This window comes from Salmo salar, chromosome 15, assembly GCF_965601325.2.
Source record: "Salmo salar chromosome 15, fSalSal1, whole genome shotgun sequence".
NCBI classification, from domain to species: Eukaryota; Metazoa; Chordata; class Actinopteri; order Salmoniformes; family Salmonidae; genus Salmo; species Salmo salar.
Window position 1 is genome coordinate 109,043,274 of NC_138305.1, and position 26,727 is coordinate 109,070,000.

Genomic DNA, 26,727 nt, shown 5'->3' on the forward strand with positions numbered 1-26,727 from the left:
AATGTATTAAATCGTTTTTTCTTCCCATCAGTCTACACACAATACCCCATAATGACATCACAATACCCCGTAATGACGTCACAATACCCCATTATGACATCACAATACCCCATAATGAAAAAGCAAAAACAGGTTTTTAGAAATATTTGAGAAAAAAAAACTCCCCCGAAAATATCACATTTACATAAGTATTCAGACCTTTTACTCAGTACTTTGTTGAAGCACCTTTGGCAGCAATTACAGACTCAAGTCTTCTTGGGTATGACGCTACAAGCTTGGCACACCTGTATTTGGGAAGTTTCTTCCATTCTTCTCTGCAGATCCTCTCAAGCTCTGTCAGGTTGGATGGGGAGCGTTGCTGCACAGCTATTTTCAGGTCTCTCCAGAGATGTTTGATCGGGTTCAAGTCCAGGCTCTGGCTGGACCACTCAAGGACATTCTGTGTGCTTACAGTTGTTGTCCTGTTGAAAGGTGAACCTTCGCCCCAGTCTGAGGTCCTTAGCGCTCTGGAGCAGGTTTGCTCCGTTCATCTGTCCCTCAATCCTGACTAGCCGTTGAAAAACATCCCCACAGCATTATACTGCCACCACCGTGCTTCACCGTAGGGATGGTGCCAGGTTTCTTCCAGACGTGATGCTTGGCATTCAGGCCAAAGCGTTCAATCTTGGTTTCATCAGACCAGAGAACCATGTTCCTCATGGTCTGAGAGTCCTTTAGGTGCCTTTTGGCAAACTGCAAGCGGGCTGTCATGTCCCTTTTACTGAGGAGTGGCTTCCGTCTGCCCACTCTACTATAAAAACCTGATTGGTGGAGTGCTGCAGAGATGGTTGTCCTTCTGGAAGATTCTCCCATCTCCACAGAGAAACTCTGGAGCTCTGTCAGAGTGACCATCGGGTTCTTGGTCACCTCCCTGACCAAGGCCCTTCTCCCCCGATTTCTCAGTTTGGCGGGCGGCCAGTTCTAGGAAGAGTCTTGGTGGTTCCAAACTTCTTCCATTTAAGAATGATGGAGGCCACTGTGTTATTGGGGACCTTCAATGCTGCACACATTTTTTGATACCCTTCCCCAGATCTGTGCCTCGACACAATCCTGTCTCGGAGCTCTACGGACAATTCCTTCGACCTCATGGCTTGGTTTTTGCTCTGACGTGCACTGTCAACTGTGGGACCTTATATAGACAGGTGTGCGCCATTCCAAATCATGTCCAATCAATTGAATTTACCACAGGTGGACTCCAATCAAGCTGTAGAAACATCTCAAGGATGATCAATGGAAACAGGATGTACCTGAGCTTAATTTCGAGTCTCCTAGCAAAGAGTCTGAATACTTATGTAAATAAGATATTTCAGGTTTTTTTTTAAATAATTTGCAAAAAAAATGTAAACTTGATTTCACTGTCATTATAGGGTATTGTGATGTCATTATAGGGTATTGTGTGTAGACTGACGAGGAAAAAAATGAAATTTCATCCCTTTTTGAATAAGGCTGTAACGTAACAAAATGTGGGAAAAGGGAAGGGGTCTGAATACTTTCTGAATGCACTGTAAATGTTTTGACCATGACAGCTTGCTATCTAAGGCTTACACCCAGCAGTTTGTATCACATCCTGACCATAGAGAGCTCTTATTTTCTATGGTAGAGTAGGTCAGGGTGTGACTGGGGGGTTGATCTAGTTTATTTATTTCTATGTGGGTTCTAGGTTTGATTTTCTATGTTGGTGATTTGTATGATTCCTAATTAGAGGTAGCTGGTAATCGTTGTCTCTAATTGGGGATCATATTTAAGTAGCTGTTTTTCCCACCTGTGTTTATGGGATATTATTTTGAGTTAGTGAATGTAGCACCTCTTTAGTCACGTTTCGTTTATTCTTTATTGTTTTTGTCTTTGCTTAGTTTCACTTTCGAATAAAAGATGTGGAACGCTACTCACGCTGTGCCTTGGTCCGATTATTCCAACGAACGTTGGTCTCCTCAGTTGGTCTCCTCAACTTGCTTAATCGCCATGTAATTCAATACTAGATATAAATGAGGTTAAGGGTTGAGCGAGTGATTTGTCCCAAAAACGATGATTTTAGTTTTTGAGATATTTAGCACCAGCCTTTTGGTAGTTACCCATTCTCAAACTGACTTGAGCTCTACGTTATGTAACCTTTATTTAACTGGCAAGTCAGTTAAAAACAAATTCTTATTTGCAATGACGGCCTAGCCCGGACGACGCTGGGCCAATTATGCGCCGCCCTATGGAACTACCAATCACAGCCGAATGTGATACAGCCTGGATTCAAAACAGGGACTGTAGTGACGCCTCTTTCACTGAGATGCAGTGCCTTAGACCTCTGCGCCACTCAGGAGTCTGAGGATTATTGAGTTATCAAGGGTGTTAGTTATTTATTTTATTGTCATATCTGACGTATATACTGTTGAGTTGTCAGCGTACATAGATACACAGGCTTTATTCAATGTCAGTGGAAGGTCATTAGTGAAAACAGAAAATAATAATGGCCCTAGCCAGCTTCCCTGCGGTACACCACACTCAACCAAATGTGCATTAGAGAAGCTTCCATTAAAGAAAACCCTCTGTGCTCTAATAGAGAGAGAGTGAGAAAGAGAGATAGAGAGAGGGCAGGTTAATATGGTGGTGGTGATAATGACAGAGGCAGTGGTTGGTATAGTGGAGGTGATTTGGAATGACATTCTCGTGATGATTTAGCCTGAGACTTGTAAGGCCAATTGTTGCTTATGGACTATGAGGAATTCCTCTTGGTCTAATGGTTAAGACATTGGGTTCCCTAGTAAGAACAAATCCAAACAATGACCGTGGCAGTAGTTACCTTTCCAGGACCACGTTATTGAAGTTGCCATCTGTTTGGACATCCTCCGGCATCTCCACCTCGGTCGTGTCTCCACCCACATTGAAGAGCCAGTGGAGTCTCTGCCCTTCCAGTATCATTCCCAGGAACTCCTTACTGGACTATAGACATGAAACAGGAAACGCATCATTACTGGACTTCAGTGCCTTCGGAAAGTATTCACACCTCTTGACCTTTTCCAAATTTTGTTGTGTTACAAAGTGGGATTAAAATGGATTAAATTGTCATTTGTTTAGTCAACGATCTGCACAAAATACTCTGTAATGTCAAAGTTGAAGAAACATTTCTAACATTTGAAGAAAATGTATGAAAAATAAAACACTAATATATCTTGATTAGATAAGTATTCAACCCACTGAGTCAATACATGTTAGAATCACCTTTGGCAGTGATTACAGCTGTGAGTCTTTCTGGGTAAGTCTCTAAGAGCTTTCCACACCTGGATTGTACAACATTTGCTCATTATTCTTTTCAGAATTCTTCAAGCTCTTTACAATTTGTTGTTGATCATTGCTAGACAACCATTTTCAGGTCTTGCCATAAACTTTCAATGAGATTCAAATCACAAATCAGCCACTCAGGAACATTCACTGTCTTCCTGGTAAGCAACTCCAGTGTAGATTTGGCATTTTGTTTTAGGATATTGTCCTGCTGAAAGACAAATTCATCTCCCAGACTGCTGGAAAGCAGACAACCAGGTTATCGGCTTTTCATTTTTAAAATGTTTTAACCCTCGTCTTACCAGGTAAGGTGACTGAGAACACATTCTCATTTACAGAAACAACCTGGGGAACAGTTACAGGGGAGAGGATGAATGAGCCAATTGGAAGCTGGGGATGATTAGGTGACTGTGATGATATGAGGACCAGATTGGGAATTTAGCCAGGACACCGGGGTTAACACCCCTACTCTTACGATAAGCACCATGGGATCTTTAATGACCTCAGAGAGTCAAGACACCGTTTAACGTCCCACCCGAAAGACAGCACCCTACACAGGGCAATGTCCCCAATCACTGCCCTGGGGCATTGAGATATTTATTTTTTGACCAAAGGAAAGATTGCCTCCTACTGGCACTTCCAGTATCATCTGGTCTCCCATCCAGAGACCAACCAGGACCAACCCTGCTTAGCTTCAGGGCTAAGTCAGCAGTGGGATGCAGGGAGCTAAGCTGCTGGCTGTGCTTAGCTCCGTTCCGTTTATTTTTTTTATCCTTTTTTACATAGCTGCCCTTCTTTGCATTGGAAAACCTCCCTGGTTGAATCTGTGTTTGAAATTCAATGCTTGACTGAGGGACCTTACAGATAATTGTATGTGTGGGTTACAGAGACGAGGTAGTGATTAAAAAATCATGTTAACCCCCCCCCAAGTCGATGTCCACGCCTCCTGAGGAAATGTAATTAGCATAATAAAAACAAATATGTCAGTTTAAGCTAGAGAGATGTTTTTTGCTTTGGATGTGTCTCAATCTACCGCATCCAGCGATGTTGCACTTCCGCATCTGTGGTGAAAGGTGACCATAAGACATCCTGAAAATTGGTCTTCTCACAGAATTGTCTGTAGCTTCCGAATGTTATTAGCATCCCTTTATGGAAAGATGAGACTCTCACGAACACGGTGTTGTTCTCCATTTCGCTCTACGACCCCCCCACAAGTGTCTTGGGACAGGTCTGAAGTCGGTACAGACGATCTGCCAACTTCTGTCTGTAGAGTCGATTGTTTGCTCTAGGATTCCCAGAGGCCTCACAAGACTCATCTGAAGGTCCCCCAGTGCAAGTTGAACAGATTAAGAAAGTATATATGGAGACTGTTTAGAGACAAAAATAACTGTTTAAAAAAACAAGTAAAAAACTAAAACTAAATGTTTTCTTCTTGTATCTCTCAGATATAGGGGTGCATTAGTTAGGTATCCAGACCCCTTTCCTTTTTCCAAATGTTGTTGTGCTACAACCTTAATCTAAAATTGATTCAATTAATGTTTTTCCTCATAAATCTACATACTATACCCCATCATGACAGAGAAAAAAACAGTTTTTTAGAAATTTTTGCACATTTATTTAAAAAAAAAGAAATATTCAGACCCTTTGCTATGAATCTCGAAATTGAGCTCAGATGCATCTTGTTTCCATTGATCATCCTTGAGATGTTTCTACAACTTGGTAAATTCAATTAATTGGACGTAATTTGGAAAGGCACACACCTGTCTATATAAGGTCCAGGAATTGTCCGTAGAGCTTTGGTTGGGGAGGTGACCAAGAAACTGATGGTCACTCTGACAGAGCTCCAGAGTTTCTCTGTGGAGATAGGAGAATCTTCCAGAAGGACAACCATCTCTGCAGCACTCCATCAATCAGCCCTTTATAGTTGAGTGGGCAGACAGAAGCCACTCCTCAGTAAAAGGCACGACAGCCCGCCTGGAGTTTGCCAAAAGGCACCTAAAGGACTCTCAGACCATGAGAAACAAGATTCTCTGGTCTGATGAAACCAATATTGAACTCTTTCGCCTGAATGCCAAGCATTATGTCTGGAGGAAACCTGGCACCCTTCCTAACCTGGCACCATTCCTACGGTGAAGCATGGTGGTGGCAGCATCATGTTGTGGGGATGTTTTTCAGTGGCAGGGACTGGGAGACTAGTCAGGATCGAGGGAAAGATGAATGGAGCAAAGGACAGAAAGATCCTTGATGAAAACCTGCTCCAGATCTCTCAGGACCTCAGACTGGGGCGAAGGTTCACCTTCCAACAGGACAACAACCCTAAGCACACAGCCAAGACACCGCAGGAGTGGCTTCAGGACAAGTCTCTGAATGTCCTTGAGTGGTCCAGCCAGAGCCAAGACTTGAACCCGATAGATCATCTCTGGAGAGACCTGAAAATAAATGTGCAGCGATGCTCCCCATCCAACCTGACAGAGCTTGAGAGGATCTACAGAGAAGAATGGGAGAAACTCCCCAAATACAGGTGTGCCAAGCTTGTAGCGTCATACCCAAGAAGACTCGAGGCTGTAAATGCTGCCAAAGGTGCTTCAACAAAGTACTGAGTAAAGGGTCTGAACACTTATGTAAATGTGATATTTCAGTCATTTGTTTTTATACATTTTTTTAAAAGTTTTTTGTTATTTGGTATTTTTTATGATTCTACAGATAACAGACAGAACAGCTAGAGGGCAGAACACCGATCTCTAAATCAAACTGACCCCAAAACCAGACTTAAAGCAGACATGATATACAATGAGTAATATAATAAAATAGTAAAAAAATAGATATTATAAAATACAATTTTTAAAAAAGAGTAAAAATAATGATACAAATTCTAATTTGGGTTGATTTTGGTGTTGTGAAATTAGCTGGGTCCATGTCTTCTGAAAAAGATAGGAAAGGTTGCCAGATACTATAAAATGTAATTGTGTCCATGACTTCTGCAAAGGATAGGAAAGGTTGCCAGGTATTATAAAAAGTAATTTTGTCCATGTCTTCTGCAAAAGATAGGAAAGGTTGCCAGATATTATACAATTTAATTGTGTCCATGTCTTCTGCAAAAGATATGAAAGGTTGCCAGATATTATAAATGTAATTGTGTCCATGTCTTCTGCAAAGGATAGGAAAGGTTGCCAGATATTATAAAATGTAATTGTGTCCATGTCTTCTGCAAAGGATAGGAAAGGTTGCCAGATATTATAAAATGTAATTGGAGATCCCCTAACAGAGTGGCGTATTTTCTCTAGCTTGAGATGTTGCAGATTTTCCTTTATCCAGTGGTTAAAAGTAGGAGCAAACCCATCCTTCCATTTAAATAGTATAAGACGTCTAGCTAGAAGAGTAGTACATACCAGCATGTTGCCCTTAGAACTGTTTAGAGGGGCCTCCTGTGGTGCCACTCCATAGAACTGTTTAGAGGGGCCTCCTGTGGTGCCACTCCATAGAACTGTTTAGAGGGGCCTCCTGTGGTGCCACTCCATAGAACTGTTTAGAGGGGCCTCCTGTGGTGCCACTCCATAGAACTGTTTAGAGGGGCCTCCTGTGGTGCCACTCCATAGAACTGATTAGAGGGGCCTCCTGTGATGCCACTCCATAGAACTGTTTAGAGGGACCTCCTGTGATGCCACTCCATAGAACTGTTTAGAGGGACCTCCTGTGGTGCCACTCCATAGAACTGATTAGAGGGGCCTACTGTGGTGCCACTCTATAGAACTGGTTAGAGGGGCCTCCTGTGGTGCCACTCTATAGAACTGGTTAAAGGGGCCTCCTGTGGTGCCACTCCATAGAACTGTTTAGAGGGGCCTCCTGTGGTGCCACTCCATAGAACTGTTTAGAGGGGCCTACTGTGGTGCCACTCCATAGAACTGATTAGAGGGGCCTCCTGTGGTGCCACTCCATAGAACTGTTTAGAGGGGCCTCCTGTGGTGCCACTCCATAGAACTGATTATAGGGGCCTCCTGTGGTGCCACTCCATAGAACTGGTTAGAGGGGCCTTCTGTGGTGCCACTCCATAGAACTGGTTAGAGGGGCCTCCTGTGGTGCCACTCCATAGAACTGATTAGAGGGGCCTCCTGTGGTGCCACTCCATAGAACTGGTTAGAGGGGCCTTCTGTGGTGCCACTCCATAGAACTGGTTAGAGGGGCCTCCTGTGGTGCCACTCCATAGAACTGGTTAGAGGGGCCTCCTGTGGTGCCACTCCATAGAACTGGTTAGAGGGGCCTCCTGTGGTGCCACTCCATAGAACTGGTTAGAGGGGCCTTCTGTGGTGCCACACCGAATAATGCAATAAAGGCAGAACTCTCTCTCTCTCCCCCTCTCTCCCCTCTCGCTCTCTCCCTTCTTTCTCTCATGGATCCTCAAAAAGTTCTACAGCTGCACCATCGAGAGCATCCTGACTTGTTGCATCACCGCCTGGTATGGCAACTGCTCGGCATCTGACTGTAAGGCGCTACAGAGGGTAGTGCGTACGGCCCAGTACATCACTGGGGCCAAGCTTCCTGCCATCCAGGACCTATATACCAGGCAGTGTCAGTGGAAAGCACAAACAATTGTCAAAGACTCCAGTCACCCAAGTCATAGACTGTTCTCTCTGCTACCGCACGGCAAGCAGTACCAGAGAGCCAAGTCTAGGACCAAAAGGCTCCTTAACAGCTTCTACCCCCAAGCCATAATTTGCTGAAAATTAATCAAATGGCCACCCGGAATATTTACATTGACCCCCCTCCATTAGTTTTTCACAGTTCTGCTACTCGCTGTTTATTATCTATGCATAGTCACTTCACCCCTACCTACATGTACAAATGACCTCTAACCTGTACCCCACACTCTGACTCGGTACCGGTACCCCCTGTGTATAGACTTGTTATTGTTATTATAGTTATTACATTTTTTACTTGAGTTTATTTAGCAAACATTTTATTAATTTATAACTATATTTCTTGAACTGCATTGTTGGTTAAGGGGTTGTAAGTAAGCATTTCACGGTAAGGTCTACACCTGTTATATTCGGCGCATGTGACAAATACAATTCGATATGATTTGAAATCTGTTATTCAATGTGTTTGTATGGGCTAATAGCAGTAAGGCCAAATAAAAGTTTATCAAATAATTTTTGTATATATATTTTATTGATTCTTCAAGGGGTGTTTAAATTCAAAATCAAATAACAAAATGATCCTTGGTATGACCTTCTTAAAACAATTACATATAGTTTATGGATAAAGATGTTTAAAGGTAAACACAGTCTTGGGAAGCCTTTCATGAATACGTCATTATGAATACTTATAAATGTTTAGAAAAGCTTTAAAAAAATACTTACATCAATTATTCTCTGTCCCACAGTATACGTGTAAAATAACAGTATTTATTATTTTATTTTGTCTTTTATTATGATATGTGTTGTCTATTTGTGTGAAAAAACAGTTGAATAATAATAATAATGATAATAATAATAAAAAACTTACGTCCTTGTTTCCGAGGTAAAAGACAAACTGTTTGTCTGGTTGGTCCTGTCTGCGGGCGCGTGAGGCTTCGGGCAGGGTGATGTAGAACTTCAGGGAGGTGTAAGCTGCCAGGTCTGCCAGGTTACTGGGGGTACGCACCTGCACACCTGACGTCCCGTTGAACTTCACAGGTACGCTCACCTGAGAGGGAGAAGAGGGGTAAATACACCGGTCGTCATGTTGACGTAACCGTTCATGTAACCATAGTAGATAGATGTCTTAATCATACGTTTTGACAAAACATTTATAATTTATTCATACAAAAACTACATTTAATAGACACTTTTATCCGAAACTAAACTGAACAATAATAAACGCAACATTTTAAAAGATTTTACTGAGTTACAGTTCATATAAGGAAATCAGTCAATGAATAATAAATTAATGAGGCCATAGTCTATAGATTTCACGACTGGGAATACAGATATGCATCTGTTGGTCACAGAAACCTTAACAAAAAAAGGTAGGGAGGTGGATCAGAAAACCAGTCAGTATCTGGTGTGACCACCATTTGCCTCATGCAGTGCAACACATCTCCTTCACATTGAGTTGATCAGGCTGTTGATTGTGGCCTGTGGAATGTTGTCCCACTCCTCTTCAATGGCTGTGCAAAGTCGCTGGATATTGGCAGGAACTGGAACATGCTGTCGTACACGTTGATCCAGAGCATCCCAAACATGCTCAATGGGTGACATGTCTGGTGAGTATGCAGGCCATGGAAGAACTGGGACATTTTTAGCTTCCAGGAATTGTGTACAGATCCTTGTGACATGGGGCTGTGCATTATCATAGTGAAACATGAGGTGATGGTGGTGGATGAATGGCACGACAATGGGCCTCAGGATGTCTTCACAGTATCTCTGTGCATTCAAATTGCCTTTGATAAAATGTAATTGTGTTTGTTGTCCATAGCTTATGCCTGCCCATATCATAACCCCACCGCCACCATGGGGCACTCTGTTCACAACGTTGACATCAGCTAACCGCTCACCCAAACCGCTCGGTACAGTTGAAACCGGGATTCATCCGTGAAGGGCAGACTTCTCCAGCGTGCCAGTGACCATCGAAGGTGAGCATTTTCCCACTGAAGTCGGTTACGACGTCAAACTGCAGTCAGGTCAAGACCCTGGTGAGGACGACGAGCACGCAGATGAGCTTCCTTGAGACGGTTTCTACAGAAATTCTTCGGTTGTGCAAACCCACAGTTTTATCAGCTGTCTGGGTGGAGAAATGAACATTAAATTCTCTGGCAATATTTCTGGTGGATATTCTTGCAGTCAGCATGCCAATTGCATACTCCCTCAAAACTTGAGACATCTGTGGCATTGTGTTGTGTGACAAATCTGCACATTTTAGAGTGACCTGTGTAATGATCATGCTGTTTCATCAGCTTCTTTATGTTTCACACCTGTCAGGTGGATGGATTATCTTGGCAAAGGAGAAATGCTCACTAACAGGAATGCAAACAAATTTGTGCACAAAATCTGAGAGAAATAAGCTTTTTGTGCGTATGGAACATTTCTGGGATCTTTTATTTCAGCTCATGAAACATGGGACCAAGACTTTACAGGTTTACGTTTATATTTTTGTTCAGTATAATTAGGAGGTAGCAAACAGTATGTATTCATATTGCGGGCCTGGGCTATGTTTGCCCCGTGTGAGCCACCATACCTTGCTGGCTGCCTTGCGAGCCTCAGCGATGAGCTGTCTGATCCTGAGGATGTTCTCTGAGATGTTGGGCATCTGGGCTGAGTGGTTCTGTAGCTTGTCTAGCTTCTTCATCAGTATTGGGATGGCCTCGCCCAACATACCCACTGGAGGGACACACACAGACAGAAATGTTCTGTCAGTCTAAACCCATTTAATTAGACTTCAGCAAATGTTTCTTCAATGAGCACGTCCTTTTGCATGATCAAAGAAGCAAAGATTTTCCACCTTGAACAATGGCCTAATAAACTTTGTATTAAATCCAGAACCATACCATTTAGGGAAAGGGACACCTTGTCAGCTGCACAACAGAAATGTGACTTCCTCATTTAACCCATCTAAATTTAGTCTACCAATTCAAGCAGACTTTAACAAATCTCTACACACCACTTTATAAAAATCAATCCTTATCACCTATAATAGCAATATTCAAAATGGAAGTCAAGCCAGCGTCCCTGGCCTCTGTATAATGAAACTATCTAGTAGTGTCTAGTGGACCTACCAGATATACTATCTAGTAGTGTCTAGTGGACCTACCAGACCTACTATCTAGTAGTGTCTAGTGGACCTACCAGACCTACTATCCTAGTAGTGTCTAGTGGACCTACCAGATATACTATCTAGTAGTGTCTAGTGGACCTACCAGGTATACTATCTAGTACTGTCTAGTGGACCTACCAGATATACTATCCAGTAGTGTCTAGTGGACCTACCAGATATACTATCCAGTAGTGTCTAGTGGACCTACCAGATATACTATCCTAGTAGTGTCTAGTGGACCTACCAGATATACTATCCTAGTACTGTCTAGTGGACCTACCAGATATACTATCTAGTAGTGTCTAGTGGACCTACCAGATATACTATCTAGTAGTGTCTAGTGGACCTACCAGATATACTATCTAGTAGTGTCTAGTGGACCTACCAGATATACTATGTAGTAGTGTCTAGTGGACCTACCAGATATACTATGTAGTAGTGTCTAGTGGACCTACCAGATATACTATGTAGTAGTGTCTAGTGGTCGTACCAGATATACTATCTAGTAGTGTCTAGTGGACCTACCAGATATACTATGTAGTAGTGTCTAGTGGTCCTACCAGATATACTATGTAGTAGTGTCTAGTGGTCCTACCAGATATACTATCTAGTAGAGTCTAGTGGACCTACCAAATATACTATCTAGTAGTGTCTAGTGGACCTACCAGATATACTATGTAGAAGTGTCTAGTGGTCCTACCAGATATACTATCCTAGTAGTGTCTAGTGGTCCTACCAGATATACTATCTAGTAGTGTCTAGTGGACCTACCAGATATACTATCCTAGTAGTGTCTAGTGGACCTACCAGATATACTATCTAGTACTGTCTAGTGGACCTACCAGATATACTATCCTAGTAGTGTCTAGTGGACCTACCAGATATACTATCTAGTAGTGTCTAGTGGACCTACCAGATATACTATCTAGTAGTGTCTAGTGGTTGAAGACCTACCCGAGGAGTTGGCCTCCAGGATGGCCTTGTGGATGTCATTGTTTTTGGTGTTGCCGTCTCCGTACTGCTGCTGCCATTGGTCCAGCTGCTCCTTGATAGGGGCCAGGGAGTTCTTTACTCTCGCTGCTGTACTGTTGGCCTCCTCCGCTGCTGCTTTAGCCTCCTCAATGTCACTCGCTGTCTCCTCTGGGGAAGAGAGAGAGAATAGAGGTGTGGGTTGGGGTGCTAGGGTCAGGATCAGGGTTATGTGTGAGTAACATTTGTTTGTGTACAACAAGTGTCGAGTATAGACACATTGTTTTTCGCAATAGATCTCCCGTTTGTCCCTGGCCTTACCTCTACTGAAGTTAAGACCATTCTGCACCATCTCTAGGTCGTTCAATAGATCTCCTGTTTATCCCTGGCCTTACCTCTACTGAAGTTAAGACCATTCTGCACCATCTCTAGGTCGTTCAGTAGAGTCTCCTGTTTGTCCCGGGCCTTACCTCACCTGAAGTTAAGACCATTCTGCACCATCTCTAGGTCGTTCAGTAGAGTCTCCTGTTTGTCCCGGCCTTACCTCACCTGAAGTTAAGACCATTCTGCACCATCTCTAGGTCGTTCAGTAGAGTCTCCTGTTTGTCCCTGGCCTTACCTCTACTGAAGTTAAGACCATTCTGCACCATCTCTAGGTCGTTCAGTAGAGTCTCCTGTTTGTCCCGGGCCTTACCTCTACTGAAGTTAAGACCATTCTGCACCATCTCTAGGTCGTTCAGTAGAGTCTCCTGTTTGTCCCGGGCCTTACCTCTACTGAAGTTAAGACCATTCTGCACCATCTCTAGGTCGTTCAATAGATCTCCTGTTTGTCCCTGGCCTTACCTCTACTGAAGTTAAGGCCATTCTGCACCATCTCTAGGTCGTTCAGTAGAGTCTCCTGTTTGTCCCGGGCCTTACCTCTACTGAAGTTAAGACCATTCTGCACCATCTCTAGGTCGTTCAGTAGAGTCTCCTGTTTGTCCCGGGCCTTACCTCTACTGAAGTTAAGACCATTCTGCACCATCTCTAGGTCGTTCAGTAGAGTCTCCTGTTTATCCCTGGCCTCATCCAGACGAGTCTTAGCATCCTGGAGCTGGGGCTTCAAATCTGACAGCAGAGACGGAATACCGCACTGTCACAAGGTACGCACTTTGTCTTGCTATTAAAGGAAGTGTACACAACAACAAGCATTCAGCACCATACATCTGGGCCTGTATTTTAAAAAGCGTCCCAGAGTGCTGATCTAGGAACAGTTCTCCCATGTGAAACCTTGTTCATATAATATTATTCGTTACAACCTAAAAGGCGAAAGCTGATCCGGTATCAGCCCTGGGGAAGGAGGGAAACAAAAAAGGGGAATCAGGCTCTCACCATTACTGACATCTTCCTGTAGTTTGACAGCCTGGTTCACCAGTTCAATACTGTGTTTCCTCAAACCGTTAGCTATCTGGCCCAGGTCCTGATCCTGTACATTCTGCACACATCAACAACAACAACAACATCAACAACAACAACAGACATATGTTATCTTCTTACAGGTCCATCATGGCAATGTTTAGGCGCCACACATATGCATATACTGTAATGCTGTTTCTATGAGTCTTAGAGAGTGTTTTGTGTGTCCTCTACCATGGTCCTCACAACGTAGGAAATACGTGTATGTGTTGTCCTTTACCGCCAGTGAGTCCATAGCAGCCCGGTTGGCAGCAATCTCAGCGGCTCTGACGGCGTCGACGATGTCGGAGTACACCCGGGACGCGCTCACTGCTCGCTGGATGAAACCATCCTTGTTGGTGTTGGAGATCACACTGCAACACAGAGGAGAAAACATGAAGCCAGCGCTACATTTCTAACAGTTCGATCAATCGATCAATCAATCAATCAATCAATCAATCAATCAACCAACATACTAACTGACCAATCAATCAATCAATCAATCAGGCCATCAGGCCATCAGTCCATCAGGCCATCAGTCCATCAGGCCATCAGTCCATCAATCAATCAGGCCATCAGGCCATCAGGCCATCAGGCCATCAGGACATCAGGCCATCAGTCCAACAGGCCACCAATCCATCAGTCCATCAGTCCATCAGGCCACCAGGCCATCAGTCCATCAGTCCATCAGTCCATCAGTCCATCAGTCCATCAGTCCATCAGTCCATCAGTCCAACAGTCCAACAGGCCATCAGTCCAACAGTCCAACAGTCCATCAATCCATCAATCCATCAGGCCATCAGGCCATCAGGCCATCAGTCCAACAGTCCAACAGTCCATCAGTCCATCAGTCCATCAGGCCATCAGGCCATCAGTCCATCAGTCCATCAGTCCATCAGTCCATTAGACCATCAGTTCATCAGTCCATCAGTCCAACAGGCCAACAGTCCATCAGTCCATCAGTCCATCAACTCCTCACCTGGAGAGGTTCATGGCCAGCTCATTGAGTAGTTCAGCATGTTTCTCTGCTGCCTCCACCAACGGTATCTTACTGACGGAGGGGGAAAACTTCTGCACCTTCTCTGCCAAGGGCATCCTGGAACCATCCAACTGGGCTGCCAGACGCTCATAGTCCTAGGAGGAGATGTTTTAGGAAAGGGTTAACCTCGTCACCACGCACGGAGGAAGTCTGGTGTGCACAGAACTTGTAATGGATTGAAAAAACACGCTTCACAAGCTGTAGCCAAAATACCCAGACTCACCTCCCAAAATCATTTTAGACCCAAGCCACCCCCTGTACCCGGACTTTGAATTACGTCTCTCTGGGCGCAGGTATAGGGCACCCCTCAGCAGGAAAAACAAAACTAGACAATCATTTGTGCCAGGTGTGATATCCCTCCTAAATAGCTCGGGCTAATGTTCCTATAGACCCAGTAAGGCCAGCAGGCTAATGTTCCTATAGACCCAGTAAGGCTAACAGGCTAATGTTCCTATCCACCCAGTAAGACCAGCAGGCTAATGTTCCTATCCACCCAGTAAGGCCAGCAGACTAATGTTCCTATTCACCCAGTAAGGCCAGCAGGCTAATGTTCCTATCCACCCAGTAAGGCCAGCAGGCTAATGTTCCTATCCACCCAGTAAGGCCAGCAGGCTAATGTTCCTATCCACCCAGTAAGGCCAGCAGGCTAATGTTCCTATCCACCCAGTAAGGCCAGCAGACTAATGTTCCTATCCACCCAGTAAGGCCAGCAGGCTAATGTTCCTATCCACCCAGTAAGGCCAGCAGGCTAATGTTCCTATCCACCCAGTAAGGCCAGCAGGCTAATGTTCCTATAGACCCAGTAAGGCCAGCAGGCTAATGTTCCTATCCACCCAGTAAGACCAGCAGGCTAATGTTCCTATCCACCCAGTAAGGCCAGCAGGCTAATGTTCCTATAGACTCAGTAAGGCCAGCAGGCTAATGTTCCTATAGACTCAGTAAGGCCAGCAGGCTAATGTTCCTATAGACTCAGTAAGGCCAGCAGGCTAATGTTCCTATAGACACAGTAAGGCCAGCAGGCTAATGTTCCTATCCACCCAGTAAGGCCAGCAGGCTAATGTTCCTATCCACCCAGTAAGGCCAGCAGGCTAATGTTCCTATCCACCCAGTAAGGCCAGCAGGCTAATGTTCCTATCCACCCAGTAAGGCCAGCAGGCTAATGTTCCTATCCACCCAGTAAGGCCAGCAGGCTAATGTTCCTATCCACCCAGTAAGGCCAGCAGGCTAATGTTCCTATCCACCCAGTAAGGCCAGCAGACTAATGTTCCTATAGACCCAGTAAGGCTAACAGGCTAATGTTCCTATCCACCCAGTAAGACCAGCAGGCTAATGTTCCTATCCACCCAGTAAGGCCAGCAGACTAATGTTCCTATAGACCCAGTAAGGCTAACAGGCTAATGTTCCTATCCACCCAGTAAGGCCAGCAGGCTAATGTTCCTATAGACCCAGTAAGGCCAGCAGGCTAATGTTCCTATCCACCCAGTAAGGCTAACAGGCTAATGTTCCTATAGACCCAGTAAGGCTAACAGGCTAATGTTCCTATCCACCCAGTAAGGCCAGCAGGCTAATGTTCCTATAGACCCAGTAAGGCTAACAGGCTAATGTTCCTATCCACCCAGTAAGGCCAGCAGGCTAATGTTCCTATCGACTCAGTAAGACCAGCGGGCTAATGTTCCTATCGACCCAGTAAGGCCAGCAGGCTAATGTTCCTATCGACTCAGTAAGACCAGCGGGCTAATGTTCCTATCCACCCAGTAAGGCCAGCAGGCTAATGTTCCTATAGACCCAGTAAGGCTAACAGGCTAATGTTCCTATCGACTCAGTAAGACCAGCGGGCTAATGTTCCTATCGACCCAGTAAGGCCAACAGGCTAATGTTCCTATCCACCCAGTAAGGCCAGCAGGCTAATGTTCCTATCCACCCAGTAAGACCAGCAGGCTAATGTTCCTATCCACCCAGTAAGGCCAACAGGCTAATGTTCCTATCCACCCAGTAAGGCCAGCAGGCTAATGTTCCTATCCACCCAGTAAGACCAGCAGGCTAATGTTCCTATCCACCCATTAAGGCCAGCAGGCTAATGTTCCTATCCACCCAGTAAGGCCAGCAGGCTAATGTTCCTATCCACCCAGTAAGGCCAGCAGGCTAATGTTCCTATCCACCCAGTAAGACCAGCAGGCTAATGTTCCTATCCACCCAGTAAGACTAACAGGCTAATGTTCCTATCCACCCAGTAAGGCCAGCAGGCTAATGTTCCTATCCACCCAGTAAGGCCAGCAGGCTAATGTTCCTATAGACCCAGTAAGGCCAGCAGGCTAATGTTCCTATCCACTCTGTAAGGCCAGCAGTCTAATGTTCCTATCCACCCAGTAAGATCAGCAGGCTAATGTTCCTATCCACCCAGTAAGACCAGCAGACTAATGTTCCTATCCACCCAGTAAGGCCAGCAGGCTAATGTTCCTATAGACCCAGTAAGGCCAGCAGGCTAATGTTCCTATCCACTCAGTAAGGCCAGCAGGCTAATGTTCCTATCCACCCAGTAAGGCCAGCAGGCTAATGTTCCTATCCACTCAGTAAGGCCAGCAGGCTAATGTTCCTATCCACCCAGTAAGGCCAGCAGGCTAATGTTCCTATAGACCCAGTAAGGCCAGCAGGCTAATGTTCCTATCCACCCAGTAAGGCCAGCAGGCTAATGTTCCTATCCACCCAGTAAGACCAGCAGGCTAATGTTCCTATAGACCCAGTAAGGCCAGCAGGCTAATGTTCCTATCCACCCAGTAAGGCCAGCAGGCTAATGTTCCTATCCACCCAGTAAGGCCAGCAGGCTAATGTTCCTATAGACCCAGTAAGGCCAGCAGGCTAATGTTCCTATCCACTCAGTAAGGCCAGCAGGCTAATGTTCCTATCCACCCATTAAGGCCAGCAGGCTAATGTTCCTATAGACCCAGTAAGGCCAGCAGGCTAATGTTCCTATCCACCCAGTAAGACTAACAGGCTAATGTTCCTATCCACCCAGTAAGGCCAGCAGGCTAATGTTCCTATCCACCCAGTAAGGCAAGCAGGCTAATGTTCCTATAGACCCAGTAAGGCCAGCAGGCTAATGTTCCTATCCACCCAGTAAGGCCAGCAGGCTAATGTTCCTATCCACCCAGTAAGGCCAGCAGGCTAATGTTCCTATCGACCCAGTAAGGCCAGTAGGCTAATGTTCCTATCCACCCAGTAAGGCTAACAGGCTAATGTTCCTATCCACCCAGTAAGGCTAACAGGCTAATGTTCCTATCCACCCAGTAAGGCCAGCAGGCTAATGTTCCTATCCACTCAGTAAGGCCAGCAGGCTAATGTTCCTATCCACCCAGTAAGGCCAGCAGGCTAATGTTCCTATCGACTCAGTAAGGCCAGCAGGCTAATGTTCCTATCCACTCAGTAAGACCAGCAGTCTAATGTTCCTATCCACCCAGTAAGGCCAGCAGGCTAATGTTCCTATCCACCCAGTAAGACCAGCAGGCTAATGTTCCTATCCACCCATTAAGGCCAGCAGGCTAATGTTCCTATCGACTCAGTAAGGCCAGCAGGCTAATGTTCCCATCCACCCAGTAAGGCCAGCAGGCTAATGTTCCTATCCACCCATTAAGGCCAGCAGGCTAATGTTCCTATCCACCCATTAAGGCCAGCAGGCTAATGTTCCTATAGACCCAGTAAGGCCAGCAGGCTAATGTTCCTATAGACCCAGTAAGGCCAGCAGGCTAATGTTCCTATCCACCCAGTAAGGCCAGCAGGCTAATGTTCCTATAGACCCAGTAAGGCCAGCAGGCTAATGTTCCTATCCACCCAGTAAGGCCAGCAGGCTAATGTTCCTATCCACCCAGTAAGGCTAACAGGCTAATGTTCCTATCCACCCAGTAAGGCCAGCAGGCTAATGTTCCTATCCGCCCAGTAAGGCCAGCAGGCTAATGTTCCTATCCACCCAGTAAGACCAGCAGGCTAATGTTCCTATAGACCCAGTAAGGCCAGCAGGCTAATGTTCCTATCCACCCAGTAAGACCAGCAGGCTAATGTTCCTATAGACCCAGTAAGGCCAGCAGGCTAATGTTCCTATCCACCCAGTAAGGCCAGCAGGCTAATGTTCCTATCCACCCACTAAGGCCAGCAGGCTAATGTTCCTATCCACCCAGTAAGACCAGCAGGCTAATGTTCCTATCCACCCAGTAAGGCCAGCAGGCTAATGTTCCTATAGACCCAGTAAGGCCAGCAGGCTAATGTTCCTATCCACCCAGTAAGGCCAGCAGGCTAATGTTCCTATAGACCCAGTAAGGCCAGCAGGCTAATGTTCCTATCCACCCAGTAAGGCCAGCAGGCTAATGTTCCTATCCACCCAGTAAGGCCAGCAGGCTAATGTTCCTATAGACCCAGTAAGGCCAGCAGGCTAATGTTCCTATCCACTCAGTAAGACTAACAGGCTAATGTTCCTATCCACCCAGTAAGGCCAGCAGGCTAATGTTCCTATAGACCCAGTAAGGCCAGCAGGCTAATGTTCCTATCCACCCAGTAAGGCCAGCAGGCTAATGTTCCTATAGACCCAGTAAGGCCAGCAGGCTAATGTTCCTATCCACCCAGTAAGGCTAACAGGCTAATGTTCCTATAGACCCAGTAAGACCAGCAGGCTAATGTTCCTATAGACCCAGTAAGGCTAACAGGCTAATGTTCCTATAGACCCAGTAAGGCTAACAGGCTAATGTTCCTATAGACCCAGTAAGGCCAGCAGGCTAATGTTCCTATCCACTCAGTAAGGCCAGCAGGCTAATGTTCCTATCCACCCAGTAAGACCAGCAGACTAATGTTCCTATCCACTCAGTAAGGCCAGCAGGCTAATGTTCCTATCCACCCAGTAAGGCCAGCAGGCTAATGTTCCTATCCACCCAGTAAGGCCAGCAGGCTAATGTTCCTATCCACCCAGTAAGACCAGCAGGCTAATGTTCCTATCCACCCAGTAAGGCCAGCAGGCTAATGTTCCTATCCACCCAGTAAGGCCAGCAGGCTAATGTTCCTATCCACCCAGTAAGACCAGCAGACTAATGTTCCTATCCACTCAGTAAGGCCAGCAGGCTAATGTTCCTATCCACCCAGTAAGGCTAGCAGGCTGGTCTATTTTTTATTAATTTTTATTTTTTATTGGTATGTAACTGTTATGAAAGTTGTATTGTCAATTTAGTTTTTTATTTAAACGCCACTTTAAACGTGTACATGACACTGCAACAAAATCTCCCCATGGGGACAATGAAGTCAGGAAGTAAGTTTCAACTAAGAACCCGAAAGGTATTTTTTTGGGGGGTATTTGAACTGTGTCCCTTATAAACCCTCAGTGGTTTAGACCCTAGAAACGCCTTGATGACGTTTGACATGTGGAGGGCCCTCACCTCCTTGGAGTCGTGCAGCATAGACAGCATGTCATTGACAGTGGTCACGTCATCCTCTGTCACCTGTAGGAGATCCTCCACCTCCTTGTTCTTCACATTCAGCTCATCCACTTGTTGCTGCAGACAGAAACAACATGAAGAGAGAACGCTGTGAATGTGTCAGATTGTGATGAACTCTCTTTCTGTTTTCCTGAGTGTGTGTGTGTGTGTGTCTTTCCTGTGTGTGTGTTTCAGGTGTGTGTGTGTGTGTGTGTGTGTGTGTGTGTGTGTGTGTGTGTGTGTGTGTGTGTGTGTGTCTTTCAGTGTGTGTGTGTGTGTGTGTGTGTGTGTGTGTGTGTGTGTGTGTGTGTGCCTTTCAGTGTGTGTGTGTGTGTGTGTGTGCCTTTCAGTGTGTGTGTGTGTGTGTGTGTGTGTGTGTGTGTGCCTTTCAGTGTGTGTGTGTGTGTGTGTGTGTGTGTGTGTGTGTGTGTGTGCCCTTCAGTGTGTGTGTGTGTGTGTGTGTGTGTGTGTGCCTTTCAGTGTGTGTCTTTCAGTGTGTGTGTGTGTGTGTCTTTCAGTGTGTGTGTGTGTCTTTCAGTGTGTGTGTGTGTGTGTGTTCACTGCATGCAGTGTATGTGTGTGTCTTTCAGTGTGTCTGTTTGTGTGTGTGTGTGTGTGTGGTGTCTTTCAGTGTGTGTGTGTGTGTGTGTGTCTTTCAGTGTGTGTGTGTGTGTTCACTGTATGCAGTGTATGTGTGTGTCTTTCAGTGTGTCTGTTTGTGTGTGTGTGTGTGTGTGTGTGTGTGTGTGTGTGTGTGTCTTTCTGTGTGTGTATGTGTTTGTGTGTTCATTGCATGCAGTGTATGTGTGTCTTTCAGTTTGTATGTGTACACTGGGAAAGTGAGGATCTAACACGGATAGAAAAACACGTGTGTGTGTGTGTGCGTGCGTGCGTGCGTGCGTGCGTGTGTGTGTGCGTGCGTCCCCATCTCTGCATGTCTATGTTACCTGGCAGTCCTCCAGCTTCTTCTCATTAACAGCGTTAGAATCGGAGGCGAGGGCCGTGTTGTTAACCGCCTGGTTCAGAACTTCCCTCAGATCCATCAGTTGGTCATGGATCTTCCCCAGACGCTCCCTGATGTTCTTCACCAAGCCCTCCTTCTCCACCACACGACTCACCAGCTGGTCTTTCACCTTCTCCAGCACTAGAGAGAGAGAGAGAGAAGAAACACACATTTAGTTTTACAATCAGAAGGTCTCCTCCTATGGTCCTGAATACAAAGCACTACAGCAATATGTCTCGTATGGACAGATGTGTGACTAAAAGGCTTTGTGTGGTCAATCCGACGATCGGACCTGGTCGTACGGCCTCCGCAGACGTCAGGACTTTCATACTTCTTGAGCTTAGCGGAGCAGAGCTATTGTGAAGGAAGTTGTCAAGGAAGTGAGTTTGAGTTTATACAGGACGTTTAGCCCCCCCCCCCCCCCCCACTGTCAACCAATCATGTCGATGCGGAGCCCTGTGTATAGCTGAAATGTGAGATGGGTGATGCGGTAAGGAGCTTGATTTTGGCCTCTGCTTGCCTCTGGAGGCTCCACAATTGCGTCACACCCTCCATACGAAGCCTCCAACCACATTTGAGAATCAAGCATAAGGCTTTTAGAAACCTAGCACTTCCTGGTTATGGATAGGTACACTCAAAATGGCCACCTGTCCCACCACCAGAGATCATTGACTTGAATAGAGATTACACTTCCTGGTTATGGATAAGTACACTCAAAATGGCCACCTGCCCACCCATCAGAGATCATTGACTTAAATAGAGATTACACTTCCTGGTTATGGATAAGTACACTCAAAATGGCCACCTGTCCACCCATCAGAGATCATTGACTTGAATAGAGATTACACTTCCTGGTTATGGATAAGTACACTCAAAATGGTCATCTGCCCACCCATCAGAGATCATTGGCTTGAATAGAGATTCCCGCTCTAGTAATTCTATTTCTAAGAGTATGACTGACGTTTCTCAGCCTCGGACAGCTCTCTGTGGGCTATCTTCTTCTGGCCGACACAGCTCTTGAATCTCATCTCTCTCAGCATGGCCTCCACCTGTTGTATCTTCTCAGAGAAGTCTTCCTCCTCCTGCTCCACTTCTGTCTCACTCAGACCCGTACGTTTTGCCTGCAGCGTGAGGTCTGGATAGGCAGAGAGAGAGAGAGAGAGAGAAAGACAACATCTATATTATATACACTGAGTGTACAAAACATTAGGAACACCTTCCTAATACTGAGTTGCACACCCTTATGCCATCAGAACAACATCAATTCGTTGGGGCATGGAATACAAGGTGTCAAAAGCGTTCCACAGGGATGCTGGCCCATGTTGACTCCAAAGCTTCCCACAGTTGTGCGAAGTTGGCTGGATGTCCTTTGGGTGGTGGACCATTCTTGATACACAAGGGAAACTGTTGAGTGTGAAAAACTCAGCAGCGTTGCAGTTCTTCACACAAACCAGTGCACCTGTCACCTACTACCATACCCCCGTTCAAAGGCACTTAAATATTTAGTCTTGCCCGTTCACCCTCTGAATGACACACATACACAATCAATGTCTCAATTGTTTCAAGGCTTAAAACTCCTTCTTTAACCCGTCTCCTCCCCTTCATCTACACTGATTGAAGTGGATTTAATAAGAAAGGACATCAATAAGGGATCATATCTTTCACCTGGATTCACCTGGTCAGTCTATGTCACTCAGTTTTTGTTGTATGGTCTATACTGTATATATTTAGTCTGATACAGGCCCGCATGGTTCTCCTGCAGCATTAGGTCTGTCTATTCTGTATGTAAGAGTCACAGGGCTCCATAATAACACATTATATTCTATGTGTAAGAGTCACAGGGCTCCATAATAACACATTATATTCTATGTGTAAGAGTCACAGGGATCCATAATAACATGTTATATTCTATGTGTAAGAGTCACAGGGCTCCATAATAACATGTTATATTCTATGTGTAAGAGTCACAGGGCTCCATAATAACACATTATATTCTATGTGTAAGAGTCACAGGGCTTCATAATAACATGTTATATTCTATGTGTAAGAGTCACAGGGCTCCATAATAACACATTATATTCTATGTGTAAGAGTCACAGGGCTCCATAATAACACGTTATATTCTATGTGTAAGAGTCACAGGGCTCCATAATAACATGTTATATTCTATGTGTAAGAGTCACAGGGCTCCATAATAACATGTTATATTCTATGTGTAAGAGTCACAGGGCTCCATAATAACACGTTATATTCTATGTGTAAGAGTCACAGGGCTCCATAATAACATGTTATATTCTATGTGTAAGAGTCACAGGGCTCCATAATAACACATTATATTCTATGTGTAAGAGTCACAGGGCTCCATAATAACACATTATATTCTATGTGTAAGAGTCACAGGGATCCATAATAACATGTTATATTCTATGTGTAAGAGTCACAGGGCTCCATAATAACATGTTATATTCTATGTGTAAGAGTCACAGGGCTCCATAATAACACATTATATTCTATGTGTAAGAGTCACAGGGATCCATAATAACATGTTATATTCTATGTGTAAGAGTCTAGTCACAGGGCTTCATAATAACATGTTATATTCTATGTGTAAGAGTTACAGGGCTCCATAATAACATGTTATATTCTATGTGTAAGAGTCACAGGGCTCCATAATAACACATTATATTCTATGTGTAAGAGTCACAGGGCTCCATAATAACATGTTATATTCTATGTGTAAGAGTCACAGGGCTCCATAATAACACATTATATTCTATGTGTAAGAGTCTAGTCACAGGGCTTCATAATAACATGTTATATTCTATGTGTAAGAGTCACAGGGCTCCATAATAACACGTTATATTCTATGTGTAAGAGTCACAGGGCTCCATAATAACACGTTATATTCTATGTGTAAGAGTCACAGGGCTTCATAATAACATGTTATATTCTATGTGTAAGAGTCACAGGGCTCCATAATAACACATTATATTCTATGTGTAAGAGTCACAGGGATCCATAATAACATGTTATATTCTATGTGTAAGAGTCACAGGGCTTCATAATAACATGTTATATTCTATGTGTAAGAGTCACAGGGCTCCATAATAACATGTTATATTCTATGTGTAAGAGTCACAGGGCTCCATAATAACACATTATATTCTATGTGTAAGAGTTACAGGGATCCATAATAACATGTTATATTCTATGTGTAAGAGTCACAGGGCTCCATAATAACACATTATATTCTATGTGTAAGAGTCACAGGGATCCATAATAACATGTTATATTCTATGTGTAAGAGTCTAGTCACAGGGCTTCATAATAACATGTTATATTCTATGTGTAAGAGTTACAGGGCTCCATAATAACATGTTATATTCTATGTGTAAGAGTCACAGGGCTCCATAATAACACATTATATTCTATGTGTAAGAGTCACAGGGCTCCATAATAACATGTTATATTCTATGTGTAAGAGTCACAGGGCTCCATAATAACACATTATATTCTATGTGTAAGAGTCTAGTCACAGGGCTTCATAATAACATGTTATATTCTATGTGTAAGAGTCACAGGGCTCCATAATAACACGTTATATTCTATGTGTAAGAGTCACAGGGCTCCATAATAACACGTTATATTCTATGTGTAAGAGTCACAGGGCTTCATAATAACATGTTATATTCTATGTGTAAGAGTCACAGGGCTCCATAATAACACATTATATTCTATGTGTAAGAGTCACAGGGATCCATAATAACATGTTATATTCTATGTGTAAGAGTCACAGGGCTTCATAATAACATGTTATATTCTATGTGTAAGAGTCACAGGGCTCCATAATAACATGTTATATTCTATGTGTAAGAGTCACAGGGCTCCATAATAACATGTTATATTCTATGTGTAAGAGTCACAGGGCTCCATAATAACATGTTATATTCTATGTGTAAGAGTCACAGGGCTCCATAATAACACATTATATTCTATGTGTAAGAGTTACAGGGATCCATAATAACATGTTATATTCTATGTGTAAGAGTCACAGGGCTCCATAATAACACATTATATTCTATGTGTAAGAGTCACAGGGATCCATAATAACATGTTATATTCTATGTGTAAGAGTCTAGTCACAGGGCTTCATAATAACATGTTATATTCTATGTGTAAGAGTCACAGGGCTCCATAATAACACGTTATATTCTATGTGTAAGAGTCACAGGGCTCCATAATAACATGTTATATTCTATGTGTAAGAGTCACAGGGATCCATAATAACACATTATATTCTATGTGTAAGAGTCACAGGGCTCCATAATAACATGTTATATTCTATGTGTAAGAGTCACAGGGATCCATAATAACATGTTATATTCTATGTGTAAGAGTCACAGGGCTCCATAATAACATGTTATATTCTATGTGTAAGAGTCACAGGGCTCCATAATAACACATTATATTCTATGTGTAAGAGTCACAGGGCTCCATAATAACATGTTATATTCTATGTGTAAGAGTCACAGGGCTCCTCTATGTGTAAGAGTCACAGGGCTCCATAATAACACATTATATTCTATGTGTAAGAGTCACAGGGCTCCATAATAACATGTTATATTCTATGTGTAAGAGTCACAGGGCTCCATAATAACATGTTATATTCTATGTGTAAGAGTCACAGGGCTCCATAATAACATGTTATATTCTATGTGTAAGAGTCACAGGGCTCCATAATAACACATTATATTCTATGTGTAAGAGTCACAGGGCTTCATAATAACATGTTATATTCTATGTGTAAGAGTCACAGGGCTCCATAATAACATGTTATATTCTATGTGTAAGAGTCACAGGGCTCCATAATAACATGTTATATTCTATGTGTAAGAGTCACAGGGCTCCATAATAACACATTATATTCTGTGTGTAAGAGTCACAGGGCTCCATAATAACAGGTTCAGTGGTTGGCACCAGCCCATGATTTGGTTGCTCCACAGCGTAGGGTCACGCTATAGAACAAAAATGCTGAAGTAATTTAAGTGTTTCACTCAGAAGTGTACTAGACTACTAAAACGATATGATTCAAGAAATAAACTGTTTATTGTAACATAGTGTTCAAGCAGGAATGCATGATTCCAGAATCTCTGATAATGAGAAGTCTTGATGTCTTCGCTGAATGACAGCGATGATGACAAAGTTATCACATTTTCCTCTTGATATTAGATGAAGTAATCCAGAATGTAATCAGCTGTTTTTAAGATTGTTACTGTAATCCACTTACATATTTTTTTTCTCTTCTCAAAGTAATCATAGTGAGTGGCGCAGCAGCGGTCTTAAGGCGTCACTACAGTCCCTGGTTTGAATCCAGGCTGTATCACATCCGGCCGTGATTGGGAGTCACATAGGGCGGCGCACAATTAGCCCAGTGTCGTCCAAGTTTGGCCGGGGGTAGGCCGTTATTGTAAAATAAGAACTTGTTCTTAACTGACTTACCTAGTTAAATAAAGGTTAAATCCCCCAAATCTGGGTTGATTTCTGTAAATCGGATTACGTAATCCCAGTTACATGTAATCCGTTACTACCCAACCTAATGAGGGATGGATGAGACAACTCTGATCAACCAAATATATAAATCTGTAAGAGTAACAATCACTCCTTGTGTTTAATGGGTACACTTCATAACAACCAAATATATACATCTGTAAGAGTAACAATCACTCCTTGTGTTT

General features: G+C 44.0%; 1 protein-coding gene across 1 annotated transcript in view; it reads right to left on the reverse strand.

The window, feature by feature from the left end:
- LOC106572912 (laminin subunit alpha-5) overlaps positions 1–26,727 on the reverse strand; it is a 292,659-nt gene that overhangs the window by 83,381 nt on the left and 182,551 nt on the right. The window contains exons 51-61 of the mRNA XM_082962271.1: positions 21,954–22,127; positions 20,937–21,133; positions 19,951–20,067; positions 14,480–14,634; positions 13,742–13,874; positions 13,438–13,540; positions 13,060–13,173; positions 12,052–12,237; positions 10,522–10,664; positions 8,812–8,991; positions 2,831–2,970 (exon numbers count right to left, since the gene is read on the reverse strand). Coding sequence (XP_082818397.1) covers positions 2,831–2,970; positions 8,812–8,991; positions 10,522–10,664; positions 12,052–12,237; positions 13,060–13,173; positions 13,438–13,540; positions 13,742–13,874; positions 14,480–14,634; positions 19,951–20,067; positions 20,937–21,133; positions 21,954–22,127 — 1,642 coding nt within the window. The remainder of the gene's footprint in view (positions 1–2,830; positions 2,971–8,811; positions 8,992–10,521; positions 10,665–12,051; positions 12,238–13,059; positions 13,174–13,437; positions 13,541–13,741; positions 13,875–14,479; positions 14,635–19,950; positions 20,068–20,936; positions 21,134–21,953; positions 22,128–26,727) is intronic.